Source organism: Micromys minutus, assembly GCF_963924665.1.
Source record: "Micromys minutus genome assembly, chromosome: 11".
NCBI lineage: Eukaryota > Metazoa > Chordata > Mammalia > Rodentia > Muridae > Micromys > Micromys minutus.
Window position 1 is genome coordinate 12281576 of NC_137980.1, and position 22428 is coordinate 12304003.

General features: G+C 37.2%; 1 protein-coding gene across 1 annotated transcript in view; it reads right to left on the reverse strand.

Annotated features, from left to right (window-relative positions):
* The window catches only part of XRCC4 (X-ray repair cross complementing 4), a gene marked incomplete at its 5' end in the record, with an annotated part of 175947 nt that extends 166497 nt beyond the window's left edge, over window positions 1–9450 (reverse strand). Inside the window, one exon of the mRNA XM_080924847.1 lies at window positions 9312–9450. Within this exon, the coding sequence (XP_080780973.1) occupies window positions 9312–9450 (139 nt within the window). The remainder of the gene's footprint in view (window positions 1–9311) is intronic.
* Between the last annotated feature and the right edge of the window lie 12978 nt (window positions 9451–22428).

Genomic DNA, 22428 nt, shown 5'->3' on the forward strand with positions numbered 1-22428 from the left:
GGTTAGCATACAAACCCTACATTTAGCTAAAAATTTATTGGCTTACAACATCTGCTGGAAAATACCAGTTTTCTTTAATGATATGACCAAAATGTCTCAACTAGCCCAGAAACATATGTAAGAAAAATAAAATCAATAAAATGATTCCTAATGATATCCGTATATATTCAAAGATCAGAGGGGCTGATGGGAGAAGACACACATCCAAACATTAGTCATTGAGAGAGCCCAAATTGGAACTCTCCACTGGGTCACACCCTTAGATCTCAGGAAGCCCTGTGGAAGAAAGAGAGGAGGAAATGTGATTGAGGACACCAGGAGAATATGACTCACAGAATCAACTAAGCGGGGCTTATAGGGGCTCACAGAGACTGAAACAGCAATCATGGAAAAATGTTAAATCTGTGCTAGGTCCTCTGCATAGATGCTATGGTTGTTGGTTTAGAATTTTTGTGGGAGGGGGTGGTCTCTGATGTTTTCCTCTGCTCTTGGGACCCTTTTCCTCCTAAGGGGTTGCCTCACCCAGCCTTGATATGAGCGTTTGTTCCTAGTCTTATCTTGTTATACTACATTCAATGGCTATCCTTGGGAAGCCTGCTCTTTTCATAAGGGGTATGTGGAGAGGAAACAGTTTGGGGAAGGGGGGATTGGGAAGACTGGAGGGAGAAAAAAAAACTGTGGTAAGGATGTAATGAAAACATACATACATATACACAACATACATACATACTATGTACATGCATATATATACATACATACATACATACATACATACATACATAAATGAATGGAAACATGCCTTATTCCAAGAGTAGCTGGTCAACACAAAATGAACTATAGGGGTTGAAAAGCTAGAAGGAAAGTGAAAGTTGCACTATGTTGGATGGGTAAGGTGAATGAGGTAGATTTGGGACGAGTTGTGGGAAAGCCATGAATATGATAGAAAAATATGGTGTAAAATTCTTAAAGAATTAATAAAAATGTTACCTAAACTAATAAATGAATAAATCTTATAATTTCAGAAAAACTTGAATTCATGTTGCCTATTTGATGAATAAAGTTTAAAATTAACAGAAAATGAACCCCTAATAATTACAAATCCATAAAATTAAATAACTCACTATCAAACAATAAATGGGTCAGAGATGAAATTTAAAAAATTGAATTTTCTGGCATTATACGACAATGAAAATACAAAATAGCAAAAGCTCTGGGATACACTGCAAGCAGGCTTATGAGGGAAATGTATGGTTTTAAGTGCCTACATTTAAAATCAGAAAGAACATAATGCAATAATACAACAAGAGTATGTAGGAATACAAGAACAAAACAAACCAAGCCCAGTAAAAAGCAGGAAATAAGAAACCAAGCCCTTCCTTAATGAAATAAAAGGAATAAAACAAATACAAAAGTCAAAGAGAAATATGAAAATGCAAACAATCTAAAGAATCTCAAAAAATCTTTCAGAGAAGCAAGATCAAAAGACCCATGGGCCAAGTAACCAAAGAAAGTGATGATGTAAATTAACAGAACCAGAAATGGACACAGAAACATGGCCATAGACACCAAAGATATTCCAAATACAATAAAGGAATATTTTAAAATCCTACATTGTATTAAGTTGGAAAATCTTAAAAACAAAAAGTGGACAAGTTTTAGACTCATCCAAACTACCAAAGTTTAACCATCAAAAGGTAAACAACTTAAACAAACCCAAAACAAATAAGGATATCAAAACATTTTAAAAGTACCTTCTGAATAAAATAAGCCCAAGTGTAGAATTCTATCAGACATTCAAAGATCTATAGCCTATCTATACTTCATAATTTTCAAAAATAAAAAAGAGCACTTCCAAATTCCTTTATAAAGTCACTATTACTCTAATACCAAACAAGGTAAAATATAAAAAAGAAAATTACAGGCTAATACTCTTGAAAATTATCTTAGTCACTGTTCAACTGCTGCTGAGAGATGCCATGAACAGTCAGCTATTACAAAAGAAGGTATGTAACTGAAGGCTTGCTTACAGCTTCAGAGGTTTAGTCCATTATCATCATGAGGGGGATGAAAGTGACACACATGACACTGGAGCTGGAGCTGAGAACTACATCCTGATCTACAGGCTGAGAGAAAAGGAGAGGGGGAGGAGAGAGCCTGAGCCCAGTCCCAGGACCTTGAAACCCAATCCCAGGGACACACTTCCTCCTAATCCTTCTAAACATGTCAAAAAGTTTCACTCACTGGTGACTAAGTATTCAAATATATGAGCCTATGGGGGACACTCTAATTCAAACCACCACAATTATAAATGTAAAATTGTCAATAAAATACATGGAAGGCAAATACAGGAATAATGTCAATGAGATAATTTCGGAGGAGATCATGCACTTAAGGAGCCAGAAGCACATCACAAGAACACAACCCGTAGTATCAACTAGACAGGGCTCATTGAGGCTCGCAGAGACCAAAGGAAAAATTAGGGAGTCTATATGGTTCAGACCTAAGTCCTCAGCATATATGTTATGGCTTTCTAGATTGTTCTTGTGGGACTCCTAACAGAGTGAATGTGGCCTGTACCTGACATATCTACCTGCTTTTGGGACTCTTTTGCTTCTACTGGATTGCTTCGTCTAGTCTTGACATGAAGATTTGTGCCTAGTCTTATTGTACCTTGGTATGTCATGCTTGGCTAATATTCCTAGGAGGCTTACTCTTTTCTGAAGGTAAAATGGGGAGAAGTAGATTTAGGAGAGAGGAGAGGTGGGTGAGAGAGACTGGGAAGAAAGGAAGCAGGGGAAACTGCAGTTAAGATGTAATGTATAACAGAAAAAAAATAATTATTTTTTCTGTTATACATTACATCTCAAAAAGATAATTTTAATGCGGACAACATATGGGAAAAGGAGAATCCTTGCTCAATTTGGTGGGAATACAAGCTGTTATAACAGAATAGTGAATGATCAAAAAATCTAAAAGTCAGTTTACGAGATGGTAAGAAGCAAGCATAATAGAAGAGAGTGAGATTCCCAGTTCAAAAGGTCAGAAAACATATTCAATAAAATCATAGAAGAAAACTTTTCTAAAAAAAAAACAAAAAAACAAAACATGGCCATAGATGCACAAGAAGCCGATAATAATCAAATCATCAAATATACAAAACAAAGAAAGAATCTTAAAAGCTGTAAGGAGAGGCCAAGTAACATATAAAGGCAGACCTACAAGACCTACACCAGACTTCTCAAAAGAGACCCTAAAATCCAGAAGAACCTGGACAGAAGTCATGCAAAAAATAAGGTAACACAAATGCCAGCCCAGGTTACTATACCCTACAAATCTCAATCATCATAGATGGAGAAACCAAAATATCCAGGAAAAAACTAAATTTAAACAATATTTGTCTAACAATCCAGCCTATAGAAGATTCTAGAGGAAAACTCCAACAAAAGGAGGTTATCTACAACAAAGAAAAAAAACAAGAAATTAATCATCTCACAACAAAACCAAAAGAAGAGAATCACATACATATAATACCACATACAACAAACAAAACAGAAAAAATATCATCTCTCTTTAATATCTCTCAATATCAATGGACTCAGTTCCCCAATATAAAAGTCATAAACTAACTATTCATATGCAAAGAATACGGCATTTTGCTGCATAAAAGAAACACACCACAATGGCAAAGACAGGCACTACATCAGAACTAAAAGGCTATAATAAAAACCTTCCAAGCAAATGATCCAAAAAAACAAGCAGGAGTTGCCATACCAATGTCCAATGATATAGATTTCCAACCAAAAGTTATCCAGTGATATGGGGAAGGATACTTCATATTCATTAAAGAAAAAATTCACCAAGAAAGAGTCTCAATTCTGAACATCTATGCCCCAAATGGAAGGGCACCCACATTCATGAAAGAAACACTACTAAAGCTCAAAACGCACACTGAACACCACACAGTAATAATAGGATATCTGAACATCACTCTCACCAGTAGACAGGTCACTGAAACAGAAACTAAGCAGAGACACAGTGAAACTAATAGAGGTTATGATTTAAATAGATTTAACAGATAAATAAGAACATTTCACTCCAAAACAACATACATAAATAAATAAATAAATAAATAAATAAATAAATAAATAAATAAATAACTTATTCTTAGCACTTCATGGTACCATCTCCAAAACTAACCATGCAATTGGTCACAAAATAATCCTTAGCAGATACAAAAAGGCTGAAATAATCCCATGCCTCCTATTAGATCACCACAGACTAAGGCTAGAATTCAATAAAAACAAAAACAACATAAACTCAATATAAACCCATGGAAACCAAACAAATAAACACGGAAACTCAATGATAAGTGGGTCAGTGAAGAAAGAAAGAAAGAAAGAAAGAAAGAAAGAAAGAAAGAAAGAAAGAAATTAAAAAACGCCTACAATTCAGTGAAAGTGATGACATATCATACCCAAACTTGTGGGACACAATGAAAGCAGTGCTAAGAGGAAAACTGACAGCATTAAGGGCCCTCATGAAAAAATTGAAGAGATCCTACAGCAACAACTTAACCTCACACGTGAAATCCCTAGAATAAAAAGAAGCAAACATACCCAAGAGGAGTAGACAGGAGGAAATAGTCAAATTCAGAGCTGAAATCTACCAAATAGAAACAAAGAGAATGATAAAAAGAATCAACAGAACAAAAACCTGGATCTTTAAAAAAATCAACAAGCTAGATAAAAAAAGTTAGCCAAGCTAACTAAAAAACATAGAGGTAGTATCCAAATTAACAAAATCAGAAATAAAAAGGTAAACATAATAACAGAAACTGAGAAATTAAAGAAGTGATCAGATCCTATTACAAAAGCCTACAATCAACAAAACTGAGCAATCTGGATAAAATGGATGATTTTCTAAACAGATACTACTTAAGAAAGTTAAACCAAGAACAGGTAAACCATCTAAAACATCCCACATCCCCTAAGGAAATACCAGAAATCATTAAAAACTACCCAAGAAAAACAAACAAAAAGCCCAGGGCCAGATGGCTTTAGCAGAGAATTCTACCAGACCTTCAAAGAAGAGCTAATAGCAACACTCCTCAAACTATGCCCTAAAATAGAAAAAGAACACTACCTAATTCACCCTATAAAGTCACAATTACTCTGATACCTAAAACATACAAAGAACCAACAAAGAAAGAGAACTTCAGACCAATTTTCCTTATGCATATCAATGCAAAAATACTCAATAAAATTCTAGCAAACCAAATTGAAGAACACATCATCATCATCATTCACCACCATATAGTAGGCTTCAGCCCAAGGATGCAAGGTTGGTACAATATACAAAAATCCATTAATGTAATTTTATGATCATCTCATTAGATACTGAAAAAGCATTTGACAAAATACAACACCCCTTCATGTAAAAGTATTAGAGAGATCAGGAATTCAAGATGCTAAACATAATAAAAGCAATTTACAGCAAACCAACAGTCTATCAAATTAAATAGAGAGATACTTGAAGCAATCCCATTAAAACCAAGGACAAGACATGGATGCCCATTCTCCCCAATTCTATTCAATATAATACTCAAAGTTCTAGCTAGAATAAGACAACAAACGGAGATCAAGAGAATACACATTGGCAAATAAGAAACTGCATGGTATTGGTGCAGAGACAGGTCAATCAATGGAATAGAACTGAAGACTCAGAAATAAACCCACACACTTATAGACACTTGATCTTTGACAAAGAAGTCAAAAATATACAGTGGAAAAAGAAAGCATTATCAATAAATGGTGCTAGTCTAATTAGCTGTCTGTTATATAGAAAATAAAAATTCATACATATTTGTCACTTTGCACAAAGCTCAAGTCAAAGTGGACCAGGAGGCAGAGAAAGGGAGAGACTTGGGTGGGAAAAGGGAGGGGAAAGGGTAAGGGAGAACGGAATCTGTTTTGTGGGAGAAGAGAAGCCCAGAGGGGCAGCAGAATTAATAGAAATATAACAGACTTGGGGGACCATCCAGAAAGTACCAGACCTGAGAGGTGAGAGACTCTCAGGACTCAGAGGAAGGGACCTTAGATGAAATGCCCAACAGTGGGAGGAGGGAACTTGTAGAGCCCACCTCCAGTAGAAAGACAGAGTATCAAGTGGAGGGATGGGGTTACCATCCCACAGTCAAAAACTCTGACCCAGAATTGCCCCTCTCTAAAAGAACTGCAGGGACAAATGTAGAGAAGAGACTGGGGGAAAGAGGTCCAGTGACCGGCCACACTGGATCCATCTCAAGACCTGGCACTAGTACTGATCCTATGGTGTGCTTCCAGACAGGAGCCTAGCATAGTGGTCCTCTGAGAGACCCAACTCTCACCCAACCTTTTGACTGAAGTCAGGGTCCTCCTGTGCTAGAATTAGGGGAAGGCTGGAAGAAGCTGAGGAGGAGGGCCACCTCATAAAACCAGTTGTACCAACTAATCTGGACCTCAGAGATCTCTCAGACACTAAGCCTCCAAGCAGGCAGCACACACCAGCTGGTCCAAGGTCCCCAACACATGTACAGCAGAGGACTGCATTGTCTGGCCTAGGTGGGAGAAGATGTTCCTAACTGTTGGGAGACTTGAGGTCCCAGGGAGTGAGGAGTTCTTCGGGGAGTGAGGGGAAAGAACATCATCCTCTTGAAGAGTGGGGGGAGTCAGGAACTGTGGGAGGGGGGACAATAGTTGAACTATTTAAAAAAGTAATTATAATTAAAAAAATCTACAATTGGTCAAAATACAGAGCACAAGTGATGGTAGCATGTCCAACACCAATGATAAACTTACAACAATCCCACAACTAAGGCTTGGAGTAATTAACGGACAATGAATGGACAGTTTTCAAGAGCCAGAAATCCTGCTGGGAGATAGTGTCTTCTATAGATGTCAGTGAAGCGCCACCCAGGAAATCTCAATACTACAGTTGCTTAAACACAACCTGCATAATAGCAATGCCAGGTGACATCCAGCCTGGATAGAAGAAATCTCCTAGATGAGAAATCACATGCATTCTATGGCTGCTGGGAAAGGGAGTATCAGTCTTCTCCAGGAATGAGCCCCCACGATGCATTATGCAACCAGAAGTGGTCAGCCCTAAATACCCATCCATGTGGACAACACACAAACTCAGCAGACTTAAATATATAAAGATTATATATATATATATATATATATATATATATATATATATATATATATATATATATATATCTTTAAAATGTAAATTAAAAATTCAATATAACAAAAGAAAAAATCCTATGTGAAAGGGAATCTGTCTTAAAAGTATGACAAACATCCCCTATTTAAAGGGAACATGAGATTTTCACTGTCTACTCCAAACTGTAATCTTGGAAAAATAACTTGTTTTCCAGCTTATTTTCATGCTAAGAACAATGACACACCCATAGGCACTCGCTATTCTAAACTTGAAATGGCTGGCAGGAAAACGAGGGAAGAATAAAGTCTGTCCAGAAGGAAGATGAGTGGACAGACTAATGAAAAGAAGACTCTCAGACTAGCAGAGGCTCCGCAAACTTCACCTTGAGTTTATTTGTAGATTAGTGAAGACACACTGAGAGAACGCCCCTATGTGTAAGTAAAGACTGCACAGATTTATCCTATCCCAGGTCAGAGAGAAGACACCAACCTTACAGCATTAGGAATATGGGTGGCATCACATAAACCTACGTACACAAAGGCCTTTCTTACGAGTTTTATAATATTACTTACATATAGTTAACAAGTCTTATGAGTTAGTAATAAATATTATTTACATATAGGTAACAAAATACCTGTTTAGAAAAAAACGTGCAGCAATCTAAATACTTGATAGTAAAACATCAGTAAGGTTTTAATTAATCTCCAATATGCATAGATAGACACCCGCAGACAGGTGATACAAGTTTCTTGCTACCAGAAGCAATTATTTTACAAGGAACAGAGTGATCATCAGTCAATAGCCCAATTTGTGAAGTGACCCTTCAAAACAACACTCTGTAATACAGAAGTGACTGATGACAGGCCACATGATAATTAGGTCCCCAAACATTCATTAGAAAAAGCATTACTAATGGGGAAAAAAATCAGCAGGCTTGGTGTGGGGGAGATTAAAACAAACCTCACATCCTTTCCACTGAAATGAAAAGAGTAAAAATTATACATAATTGAAGGTTGCAGCAATCCAAACGTTGAACAACAACAACTAAAGGACAGGAAGAGGTATAGGAAGGAAATCTATTTTCATGTTTCATCTATTTAATTGTTTCAATATTCTTAATTGTGTAATATCTGTAAAGTGCCACACAACATGTATATAATAGGTCTTAAATAAAAAGATACATTCTTATAGTTGCTTATACATTTGCCCAAATAGTTAAACAGGAAAGATATGAATGGGTGCAAGTAAACTATGTGTAAGATCTAAAATGTCATTGGATAATTTTGAAGATAAAATCATTACCGATGGCACTTTAAAATTCCATTCACTACAGGAAGTCACAATGTTTACACGTCACTGAGGAGTATGGTGAAAGGCACAATTCTGTCACACTAGATGATATTAGAGAACAAACTCATAAGTACATGAAATTCAGGATAAATGTATAATGTAAGAAATAGGAGGCTGGAGTTCTCATCTACACATATACTAACTGTCAAGGGATCAGTTTGTTTTCCTTCTTCTTACTAGTTTTATGTAGTTAAAACTCTCTAATTGTTGTTTATGTGGGGTGTGTAAGTAAAGCCTGGAAAACAACATCCACTATTACAGACCAGTACCCAACACAGAAATGCAGAACATGGACGACTGAGTATGGGTGCTACATGTTAATTAAATGCTATGCTTGCAGCTAAACATTAGACTGAACCTGGGGGCCCCAATGAAAGAGCTAGAGAAAGGACTGAAAGAGCTGAAGGGTTTGCAACCTCATGGCAAGAACAACATCATCAACAGCCAAGGCACTGAGGGGGAGAGGGTGATTGCGAGAGGGAGCACCTTCATGGAAGCAAATTAAGGGGGAGAGAGGGGAGTGGGGGGAAGGGTATAACATTTGAAATGTAAGTACAGAGAATATCTAATAAAATTGAAAAGAAACAAAAATAAAATTTAAAAAAATTATAATTTTATTTGAACAAAATGGTGCTATAATTTAGAAAAGATAAAAAAAAAAAAGACAGAAATGCTTTAACTTGAAGAGTCCCTGAGGCCTAAAGATCAATACACTGTTTCACTTTTACTTGAAACATGTTTGCCATCAAGATTACCTGCTGCAGTCCAGGCTGAATGGCCATCTGTAAGTGTAATCACAAATCCTGACCCTATTGTTCTCTCCCAAGATACTTGCAGAAAATAAGTTACATTGGGTTCAGATGCCATATAGATTCTGCTGACTTTCCTCTCCATTTCTGGCTACCTGTCATGAAAGAACAGAATCAATATTCAAGAGGAGAATACAATAATCCAGTGATGATACATTTTAGCTTTGCCTTTCAGCCACACAGCCTCCAAAGAAATAAAAGTAAAACACTGTCTAATAGAGCCAACTCCTGAACTCACAAGCCTGAGTTTTGCTCACTAGGGACTCACAGATTTAACAGACGAGAAAGGCAGAAGCTCTTACAGGGCAAATAACCAGCCAAACTGATAGCCTAAATAAAATTACTATAGCAACATGAGTAATTCTGTATTCGCCTGTCCTCAGGAATGAACAGCTCCTCCCCGTCTCCTACAAAATAGTCTCTCTGAATAAGCATACTTGAGATATTCATCTACACTGTATTCTAAAGTTCTACATCATTCAGAACATTAATTATTCAACCTGAGGTAATTTACTGTTGTTTTCCTAGTGACAGCCATTTGGAACTTTACAGGTCTTGACTACAGGAAACATGGCTGCCATGACATTCTACAAATTCCTTTGCATGGGGAGCGGGTCATTGCCTCAAATAGAAGTGCGGGAACAGAAGATGTTCTATATGCATTTGGGTACCAGATAACCAAATTCCTTTAAAAGGTATATGAAATTGTGATTGATGTATAAGTGTCCTAAACAACTATTTCTCCACTGGTTCATTTTAGACACATGGGTAGAAAAATTCTAGCATTACATTGTGATTTTAATTCAAATCGCCTGATGAATATTGGGTGTTGACCTCTTTATATGTACTTATTAGATATGAATATACTCCCATCTTCAACATTGGTAATGTTTTCATTTAGTTTCTTTGTTCTTACTGGTGTTATTAATCTGTTTTTATTTCTTCACAGTTTGATATCTATTTAAATAAATATCTATGAAATATAATTCATCAAAATGTATTTATTTTGGACAATAATACGAGTCTTGCATTACCAAATTTGTTATCAGCTTAAGTTTCTAAACAAAGTTTATTTTCTGAGTTACACATTGCTACAGGCTATGTACATAGAGTTTTTAATATTGATTCTTGGTGTTTTTATAGGAATGCAATTTCATATTTCAGTTGTTGAAATTATATTGACTATGTGGTATGTTTTCTTGGACTAATACACTTGTAAACTCTGATTCTATTGCTAAAAATTTTTTTTCGAAAAATTCCTATCTAATGGTTCCAATGATTTGTGGGGAATGTTGATCAGCACAAGCTCAGAAACAGGCCTTTGAAGGCTGCCATTGGGAAAATGGCACAAGACACCAATCATCAGTAATATTCCATTATCCCGTTCCCATCTCTACCCAGGAGGCACAAGAATCAGTAAGAGTGTTCTTGGCCTTACCCATCTAACCCCCTCTACCAATGTGTGTATGTGGGGTGGGGGTGGTGGTGGCAGTGGTGATGGTAGTGGTTTTATTGTTGTTGTTTTTAGACTGAGACAGTGGCCTTCTTTTTAATTTTTAGACTTAGAGGTATTTTTTACTAAGAATTCATAGTGCTCATTCAGGTAAATTACTCAGCCTGGATTTTCACAAATCTTACTGGGTGGGGTTAATATACATAATATCTAGTAATTATGTAATTGAATGAAGTAATTATGTTTTATCTATAATCCTCATCACTCAAGGTTGCATGTGTTCCACTAAAATATGCTTAATAGGGAAAAGAAATGTCTCAACAGCATCTAAGAGTGTCCGGCACCAATCCCTATGATTGAGGTTGGATCCGGGGTATCCACATGACAAAAAGAAAAAAAACAAGAAAGGTCTGCAAATTGTCCTCTGACTTTCTCACACACCACTGCACAAGCACACAAGTAAAACATGCTTAATACTAAAAGATATATAGGGCTGGAGAGATGGCTCAGTGTTTAAGAGCACTAGCTGCTCTTCCAGAGATCATGAGTTCAATTCTCAGCAACCACATGGTGGTTCACAACCATCTGTAATGCCTTCTTCTGGTGTGTCTGAAGACAGTGATTCTGGTGTGTCTGAGGACAGTGACAGTGTACTCATATACATAAAATGAATTAATAAATCTATTTTAAAAATATGGTTCCTCACATCATGGTGACCCTCAACCATAAAGTGAACTTTAAAAAAAAAAAGGAATGGGGGATATATAACTGCTTCAATTTTTTTATCCCAAAGCAATATATTATAAATTCAAAAGTAAATTGATATTTGAAAATTGAGTAAAAAATTTGTCAATTGCAATTTTATAAACTCATCAATCTTAAGTTGACACTATTATGACACTAGTAAGACATAAATATAATAATATTAAATAGTCTTATGTTATAAATTATCAAACTGACTTGAAAATAGAAAGAAACTATGTTGTTCCCACTTCACAAACAAGGCTTAATTATCATAAGCCTCTATCTTCTGTGTTTGAGAGGATGTGTATCACAGCATCACCGTCCTATAGAAAAAGATCCAAAGAGCCCAGAGAACATCCAAAATTAAAAGGAAAATGCCTAATTAAGTATGCAACTCCTCCAAAATTTTAAGTTGCCTAAGTAATTTCTACCTGTAGTAGAAAAAATAACATTCTTCTTAAGGATATCAAATGAAATAATAATTGGGCCCACTTCAAATATAAAAAAAATGAAACACTTAAGCTTGAATCCTTGATATTATAATCACATTATAAATATAACAGATATTCATTTGTTCAAACTATTTCCTATAATATGGTGCTTTTTGCACAGATGCAATTAACTCCAGAATGCATCAGGAGTTTGTGATTATTTACCTTTGCATCAACCAGTCAATTTACAATAAGTTACTTACTCTGTAAGAGCAGAATTTGAACATTGTTAGAAAAATATGAATCAGTAGTATTTGAAACAATTCACAGAAAACATGTATCATTAGAGTCACATCGTTCGTTTTTGTTTTCTTTCCTGAACACGTGAGATTAATCTGTTACAGTTTTAGCAGCATATGCATACATAAATGACAGCTTCTGCATGCATTTTAATTTAGTCAAGGTTAATGAAGTCTCTTATTTGTTTGGTTTTGAAACATGAAACTTGCAGTTCTGAATGCATAACTCATTAGGATGTTCTAGTACATAATCCTACCTTCTTCATCAGGACATAAAACCTATGAAGGTTGGTGCACACCAATTCACATGTGAAGGTGTGCATTTCACAGAGAAAGCATTTTATCTTAAGCTATGTTAGTTCTACTTTTGGCTGTTGTATTAATTTTGTATTGCTGTATATTTAAGCCACATAGAGGTGGCTTTCATGGGGATTTTCATATGTGTGTATCTGGTACTTTGACCACATCCATTATCATCTCTAGCTTTCTCTCTCTTTTCCCAGGACTATCTGCCTCATGTCCTCCTGCCCTCTTCCCTTCCCCTCTCGTGCGTGTGTGTGTGTGTGTGTGTGTGTGTGTGTGTGTGTGTGTGTGTGTGTGTTTGTGTGTCTCTGTGTGTGCATGTGTGTGTAAATCTACATACTTATATATAAATCTAGGGTTCCCAAATGAATGAAAATATGATATTAGTCTGAGCCTGGATTATTTCAGTTAATATGATAATCTCCAATGATTGATTTTCTTGCAAATGACATAATTTTGTTCTTTATGACTGATTATCATATATCTTTATATTCATCTGTCAAGAGATCCCTAGGCTATATAACTTGAAATTTGTGAACACCACTGCGAAAAGCACAGATGTTCAAGGACCTCTGTGGAATAGTGATTTATCCTTCTTGCTGTATATAATAGGTAGATATAGCTACCTTATAAAACAATTGTATTTTTAGGTTTTCGAAAAAAGCAAGAACTGGTTTCCACGGTGTCTTCATTGATTTACAATCCAATTAGTAGTATATAAGGGTTTAGCATTTCTGGTACTCTCGTGAACATTTATTTTTTTTCATGATGATAACTCAGACCAACTGAAGAGCAAGGAAAAAGGAGAGGCTTTTCCCTGGAAGCTAAAGATGTTGAACCCTTCCCCGTGTGTTAACTGTCATTTGTTCGTTATCATTTGGGATCTCTTTGTCTCATTATCTCACTTAGAAAATGGGTTGCCTGGCATTTTGGTATTTAATCCCATATCAAATGTACATCTGTCAACAGCATTCCCCTAATTTGGGGCTGTGCATTCTCTTCTGCTCTACAGAGCATCTGAATCTACTGCAGCCTCATGTGTCAGCTCTTGGGATCGGCTCCTCAGTTACTCATTTTTAGAAGTCCTTACCTATAGGTACATCTTGAAGGTTTTTCCCTATTTTCCCCTAATTTTCAGAATTTCAGGCCTTACATTAAAATCTTTCACCCATTTTGAATCCAGTTTGGGGGAGGGTGGCAGCCGCTCTCATTCTTCTACATTTAGAAGCTCTCCCATTATTATTTATTAAAGATCCTATCTTTTCTCCGGTGTGTGTTTCCTGTATCTGGGTGGGAAACCAGGTGACTGTAACTGTGTGGATAAATTCCTGAATCCTTCATTATATACAATTAAGCTTCCATATGTATTTAATTATTTGTTTCTACAAACATATTGTTGTAATTTTTCTGGAGACTGAATGGAATCTGTGCGCTACTTTTCTGTTTCTTTGTAAATATAGAAGCCTTTCCATCTTCTAGTGTCTCGTCCAATTTTATTATTCAGTGTTTATAGTTAAGAGCTTTTTTTTTTTGAGACCAGATGTCATGGCGTCCTCACTGTCCTCAAAGTTGAATTTGTGATGTCCCTGAGAATGACTCTGAAGTGATCTGAATCCCTTGTCTCTAGCTCTCAACTTTTTATGACCCCCAAGCACATAACACCACACCCAGTATTCTGCAGTGCTGGGGAAGGAATCCAGTGATACTTGAGTATTAGGCTATCACTCAAGGGCATGAGCTACCTCTAATTCAGGAGCACATGATTCACATGGATTCCGACCCTAACTTGGGGAATATGGAGAGAATTTAGTTGATAAAGTGCTGCCAACAGAAGCATGGCAGAAACTGTCAGATTTCTGGGGCTCACTGGCCAATCAGCCATGTCTAATGAAAGACTTTGCCTCAACAAGAACAACAAAAAGATGTATCGGAGGGATAACAAATAATGCCCAAGGTAAACTTTAGGCCTTCAAGTGCACGCCCACACATATTCATATGCAAACACATGAACACACTGATGAACAGAAAGGAAGCAAACAAAAAGAAAAACATCACATTTTGTGTTTGGGAGTGGGGTCATTAAAACTACTTTTAGAATGCCATGTTTTGTTTCTATAGACCTTCACAGCAGGACACATAGATATGCATGTACAAACATTCACACATTCGCACACACACACACACACACACACACAAACAAACAATTATTCCTTCTTGACTGTGCCTTCAGAGTCATGACTATTGTTAGCATTAACTCTGTACAAGAAAAATCCATATTTAGTGTCACTAACAAATTCCTAGATACAGAGACAAAATCATTTAAAATTCAATATTCCAGATACCTATCAGTCACACAATAACACAAAGGATTTTACACTCGGTAACGTTCAAAAGACGGCTAGTGTTGGGCTCTATTGGATCTACCTGGACCAGGGTGCGAGGCCTAATGAAGCTTCGTGAGCCTGACTGGAGTTTAGAGCAGTCTCGGACTGATCACTTCCTCAGGAGTGACTCAGCACCACCTGCTTAACACTTCCTCTGCCCAGTTACCCCTGAAGGGTTGGGGGGGGATATCTGCCCCCCACCCTACCGGTTATCTCACACCACTCTGAGATCCTGGCCTCTGCCCCTTTCCTTATATAAGCATGAGGCTCATGCAATAAACCGAATTCCGGCTTCGACCAGTCCCATGTGTTTCTTTTGGGCCATCGACACCTGCCATCCAGCTCAGCCTCTGAGAGACCATCCAGACTGGGCTTTTCTCTCCCTTCGCCTCGACCTGCCCGGCAGTGGCAGAGAGCCAAGCTAGGGATCAGATCGATTCTAAAAATATATTTTAGTTGTAATAGTTCAATTATCTTCCAACTTTTTCATTAATTTAAAAATTCATGAAATTAAGCTAATCTTAAATGCTGTTTGAGGACTTAGATTTGAGACTGGGGTGGGCTGAGAAACAAGCCATTCCAACCTAGGTAGGTATACCTGCTGTTGCGGCAAGAGCATATTCAGTGATACACACATTAATTAGCACATGCGCATATGATAACTCTCTCCTGTAAGTAATCTCTGCTTCAGGAGCCTTGGAAACATATTATTCAGATTAGGTCTTGAAAAATCTACATTTGAGCTAGTTGCTTAAATAATTCATCACTTTTCCAAGACTACCCTCTCATTAAATAGCAAATAAAAGTATCTGAGAATCGACCGACAAGAACACACGAGAGTCCAAAGATCTCTTAGGACTCAGACAGAGCAAATCAGCCATAGTTTTGCTGCTACCAGCCTTGTACACAGAAATTGCCAGTGTTCTGCCCCAGAACTAACTGGAGGAAATGAGTGGAACCCTCTTCAGAGATGCTGACTGGCGGAGGTTGTAAAAGAGCCCATGTTTTGTTTCCTAAGAGTACTAAAGGGCACATTAGTATCAGCACCTCTCTCAGCCAAAGCCAGGGATCTGAGAGGCGTCTGCAGGTGGAACCACTTGGGTCCCACCCCAACACAACATCAGTAGCTTTATTGAGAGCTCAGAACAGTTGAGAATTGAGAAGCTTATCTTTAGTACTTTGTGTCTTTGATACATGGCCTCTCTCTTAGAAGACTAATACGTTGTTGGCTGGTGTGCAATTGATGTGATCTTGGTCTGAACAAATACCATTCACAGTTGCTTCTGAATAAACAAGACACTTTTTAAATTAGTTTACAAAGCATTTTGTATGCCCTTTTGGATGCTGATAAGGAACGTGGCAGAAGCCAGCACTTAGGTCAGCTCAAGTTAGTTACAACACTGTATCATTGATAACACCAGTTTGAACTTGAGCTTCTTTTCCTTCCCTTAATAGCCAGTGATAGCTTCTCTTCAAGCTGCTTGGACTGCAGATGTCCAAATTCCGCAGCTTTGCCAAGCAGTTGTCCATACAGAGGAGAAGGGGATAAACTCAAGTTTCTAATGAAGCAATCAATTAGGTGGCCCATTTGTCAACAAAAACAACAAAAATAGGCTGATACCTAAAGGGGATTCAGAATAAAAATTACTATATAGAACCAGCTGTTAATAATCTATGAGTAGATTCTTGCTTCTATTTTCCTAGACTTTACTTTTTTAAAAAGGGAAAAGAAAATATAACTGTAAACAAAAGTATAATGACAGACTTTTAAAACCTTACCACATTTTTAAAAATTCAAAAACAGAATTTTAGATCAAAAAGCAGATTTATATCACAACCACTTCATTGTATTTACTTCTGTGTGAGGTTATGTGTAGTACATGAACACAAGTGAACCCATGTACACCCACCCACACAGATGTCAGAACAGATCTCGGGGTGTCTTCTGTATTGCTTGCACCACTACCTCCTCCCCCCCGCCCCTTCCCCCCCCCCCCCCCGTTGCCTAACATGAGGTCTCTTACTAAAGCAGAGGCTGATGTTTTATGCTAGACTTTCTGCCAAAGAATACTTAGGGTCTGCCTGCCTCTACCCCAGAATGCTCTGGTTATAGGAACACTCAGCTATGCCCTGTTACTAACGTGGTTGCTGGATTTGAACTAGGGTCTTCATGCTTATAAACCAACTGCTCTTACTAGGTGAGCCATTTTCCAAACCCTTTAGGGCAGTGGGGTGGTAGTGATGGTGAAGTTATTCTTCACCTATCTTCCAATATTCAGCTAAGTCCATCAACAAATCTTCATTCAGTCAATAAACAAATCTTGAATCTCTCAGTCTCTACTGCTTTTCCTGGACTTTCTCTTGCTTGGATTTCTCTTCTATTAGGCTTGTGTGCTCTCGCTGTCTGTGTGTGTGTGTGTGTGTGTGTGTGTGTGTGTGTGTGTGTGTGTCTATCCCTCTCTGTCTCTCTGTCTCTTTCTGTTTGTCTCTCTCTGTCTCTCTGTCTCTTTCTGTCTCTCTGTCTCTGTCTCTCTCTGTCTCTCTCTCTCTCTCTCTCTCTCTCTCTCTCTTTCTCTCTCTCTGGGAATGGATTTCAGAATTTTACTAGTTCTTATTTTCTGTTTCTTTTTTTCAGTCTTTGCCTCATGATATTGGTCAGACTACAGCTTTTTAAAAAATGTTTAAAATTATTTTAGGTTGCAGGATTCTAAGTGTACCATCTTACCTTGAATGTTACATCTTAGAAGAGAATAAGAAGATCAATAGAAAACTTATGACTTCCAAGTAGAATCTGAGGTTTATTGTGATACAGCAGTGTTGGTAACGTGGGATTTATTAGGTTCAACCTGTTCAAACTTCTATTTTAATTTAAACAGAATCGGGGCGTTCTCACATATGATACCACCAGTCCAGCTCATACATAGTCTTTCCTAATTGAAAATGTTCAGAACTGAAATCTGATGAGATCATGTGGAGAAAAGCAATAAGACTTGTATTGCCTATTCTGAATCTACCATCCATAAGTGTAACTACTTACATGTCTGCTCAGTATTGGCAAACAAGAGAATGAGCAACATTGGGATACAATGAAAATGAGACTCAATATTGAGGAAACAACTCTGTATAATATCACAATTTGTTACTACTTACAGTTGAACCACATACACAAAATTCCAAGAATCACAAGCTACCAATATTTAACAGTTTAGTCAAACAACAGCAACTTTATGAGGTTTATTAACTGTTCTTATAGCACATGAAGATTTAAAGTCCTAATTAGATGAGGAATTACATACTTAGCTTCCAGGCACCGTATATTAATGAATACATTTTGATCAACTCGAGGGAGAAATCATAACACCCTCATGAAAGATTTTATTTTGTGTTCTGCTGGTGATACATTTTTCAAGCTGTACTGAACTGTTGTATGCAAATTTTAATAAAGCTCTATCCTCTTTTCCAAAAGCATAAGTTCTAGGGTCTTCTGAGCTATGCAGATAAAAGCAAACAAACATTAAACCAACCAACCAACCAATGAAACAACAATTACAAAAATTATTGTAATTGTTGACCAATATTGTGGTCAACTACAATATATTATAGTCTGACCAATATTGTGAGGCAAAGACTCAAAAAAAAAAAAGAAAGAAAGAAAGAAAAAGAAACAAACAAAAAATAGGAACCAGTAAAATTCTGTAATCCACGCCCAGGAGAGAGAGACTGGGGGTGGGGGAAGGAGGGAGGGAGAACGAGCAAGCACAAGCCTAATAGAAGAGAAATCCAAGCAAAACACATACATCCAGGAAAGGTAGTAGAGACTGAGAGATTCGAAATATGTTCATTGACTGAGTGAAGATTTTTGAGATGGACTTAGCTGAGTATAATGGAAAGATGGGAGTGAAGGATAACTCCAAAGACGTAATTTACAGAAACTGGCTGGACACTGGTGCCTTTAACAAAAATAAAAATACATAACACAGGTGCTGGAGGAAAGGTGTTCATTTGGGAATTATAGTGGTTCAAATAGAAATGCTCCCATAGTCTATAGATCTTATGCTTGGTCACCAGCGAGTGGCACTATTAGAAGGCATGCCCTTGTTAAAGAAAGTGTATTGTTGGGAGTAGGCTTTGATGTTTCAAATGCTCAAGTCAGGCTCAGTGTCTCTATCTTCCTGCTAGCTATCAATCCAGAGGTAAAGCTCTGGGTTTCTTCTCCATCACCATGCCTGCACTCAGGTAGCCAGCCATGTTTCTGTGAGCCGTTCGTGACTACACTGAACGAAACTTCTGAACATGTAGGCCAGCCTCAATGTACTTTTTCCTTTATATGAATTGCTGTCATTGTGGTGTCTCTTGAAAACAATAAAAACCCTAAGAACAACAAGAATAGTAATTACTACAAACAGTGGGGATACAGAGACTAGTGCTTTAGTGCACTTGTTGCTATTGCAGAGGAACTAGTTAGGGTTCCAAGCACTGACATAAGGCAGCCCATAACCACCTAACTCTGTATCAGGGGGATCTAAAACCTTCTTATCTCCATGGCATCCTGTATCTATATGGCCATACTTCCATATATACATACACCCACATGCACACACATAAACACAACACATGTCCACATTCACAGTATTTTCAAAATAAAATGTAAAAATTACAAACACTGATGTTCAGGTAGACAACTGGATGAAAGAATGTAGACGTACAGAGAGAAGAAATGAAAAATATGAACATGTAAATCATTGACGGAAAACGTTAAGAGTCTTGATAACATCTAAAGTAGACTCAGGAAGGAAAGAAGCACAAAACAATGGGCAATAGGGCACTTTAACAATAATGATCTGGAAGCACAAAGGATTCAGAAGACCAAGACTAAAATACAAACCAAGGAGATTGGAAAAAAAAGGTTGTGACTATGGCCCATTAAAAATAAATAAATATTTTAATATTTATATTAAAAAAAATAAATCATAGCGAGTGAAGAAATCAAATGACAGGGCAAATATGACCATGACTGGGGATGGTCAACATCTGGAGATCACAGGAGTTATTTTGGAGAAAACATATAAAATAATCAAAATTCAGACTAAAAGGAAAGTTATATAGATATTGCTGGGGAAAATAAGTAAATTAGACTGAAATGGGAAAAAAAAGAATCATTTCTTAAGATGAAAAAAATAACATGTCATTTAAACAAAATTGGCATGTCATTATCTAGGAGTCATGGGGGAAGAGAAAAGGCAGCAATAAAACCAAAACAGCCCAGCTTCAATTTATATGTTTGGTTGAGAATTAGAGAAAACACAGAGATAGATGGATAGATGGATAGATGGATAGATAGATGATAGATGATAGACAGACAGACAGACAGGGAGGCAGACATAGATATGATAGAAAATAAATGAAAATAAAACTAAATTAAAAAGAAACCTCAATACTAACAATATCATAAGTAAAAAATTAATGGACAATGTAGACAAAGTAGTATTAGCAGTATAAGAAACCAAATTAATTTTAAACCTTTTGTTGTGTAAATAACATCTAACAATCAAACAATTTTCGATCATTAGCCCTCCACACAAGGATAAAAATTCAATGGACACTATAACACTATATATTAAGCAGGTTTTAATTATTTATACGTATTTACTCATTTAATCCTCAAAACAGTGAGGAAAGCTAAATGCACTCTTACAGAAAACTACAAATTTATCATTTTATATACAACTCTGTGGATATCACAACATAAAAATTGAAAATATTCTTCCATATGCAGAGAAGACAGTAATGTCTTCACAATGGAATAGCACAGTCAAGTTTTACTGTTAGCAGGAAAATGACCCATAATTATTAGAAATGAAAATCACAACAATCTATTATAAGAGAAAATAAAGAAAAAAAATTGAAACGGTGATTGTCATTCATTTGCAACAAAAATCAAAAGCAAGGGCTCTGTGTGCCTAATCACCATGCAGCTTCCCCACAGGATTAATTTTGCTATTTTACATGGATATAATAAATTATATATATACACATATATATGCATATATATATATATATATATATATATATATATATATATACATGCTCAACTTTACTTCCTGACACTACATACTTCTATTGATAACATATCTTCTCAGTCATCAAATTAACAAATGAGTAACATTCTGAATAAAAGAAATAGAACTATATTGCCTAAGGAAAAAAACACAGTTATTTAAACACACTAGATTTCTATAATTTGGTACACTTGGAAGAGAAGAGTGCCCCACATCAAAATCTTTCCAAGAATTTATATAAAATTCAACACATCAGATTACATCTTCCCTGTAGCTACAAAACCCATAAAGAATACTAGAAGTGAAATAATGTCTCACCCAATGGTCTTATTCTAGCCAACTACTCCCCTCAGCAATGGGCAGTTCCTTCTACCACAGAGTTCTGCTCAGGTCCTAGAATGTCTAAGCCCAGGATGCAGAATGTGCAAATGGGAGGGGGCCAACAAAGGTCAGTATTGGCTGTGGGAGGGGCTGGTGGGTCATCATACTGAATGCGGCCTTCTGGATGGAATACAAGTCTCCATCACAACGAAGCACGGCATATTTCCAATGGGCCTCTCACTATTGAAAATTCCATGTCTCTCTCTCTCACACACACACACCTCACTATTGAAAATTCCATGCCACACAAACACACATCTCTCACTATTGAAAATTCCACCACACACACACACACAAGCACACCTCTCACTATTGAAAATTCCACCACACACACACACACACACACACACACACACACACCTCTCACTATTGAAAATTCCACCACACACACACACACACCTCTCACTATTGAACATCCCACCACACACACACACACACACACACACACACACACCTCTCACTATTGAAAATTCCACGTCACACACACACACAAACACACCTCTCACTATTGAAAATTCCACGTCACTCACACACACACACACACACACACACCTCACTATTGAAAATTGTGCTAACATTGGGAAAACCTTATAACCACAAACAAGAGGCTCAGAGGTCACAGACAGCGTGGAAAACACGCACTGAGCATCTTTAAAGCTAATCGCAGGGAACTACAGGAGGTTGACATAGAAAGGGGAAAAAAGGAACGATCAAGAAAAAATAGCATTGCTTAAGGAAAGACACCACAGCCACTTCCGGGCCCTACCTCTCAGAGACTCCACTTCCGGTCTTCTAAAAAAAAAAAAATTGTGGACACCCAGGGATAAACCTGTGGGCCCAATGAGAGAACCCGCTAATATCGTGGTTTGCGAATCTTCAGCCAAGCCCCACCTCTTCCGGTAAGAGAAGCCTATCACGGAGTCTGAATGGCGCAGCATGGGCGGAGACGTCGTGATAGGCCCAACCGGATCGCTGGAGCGAGCGGGAAGCGCAGCGGGCGTGAATCCTC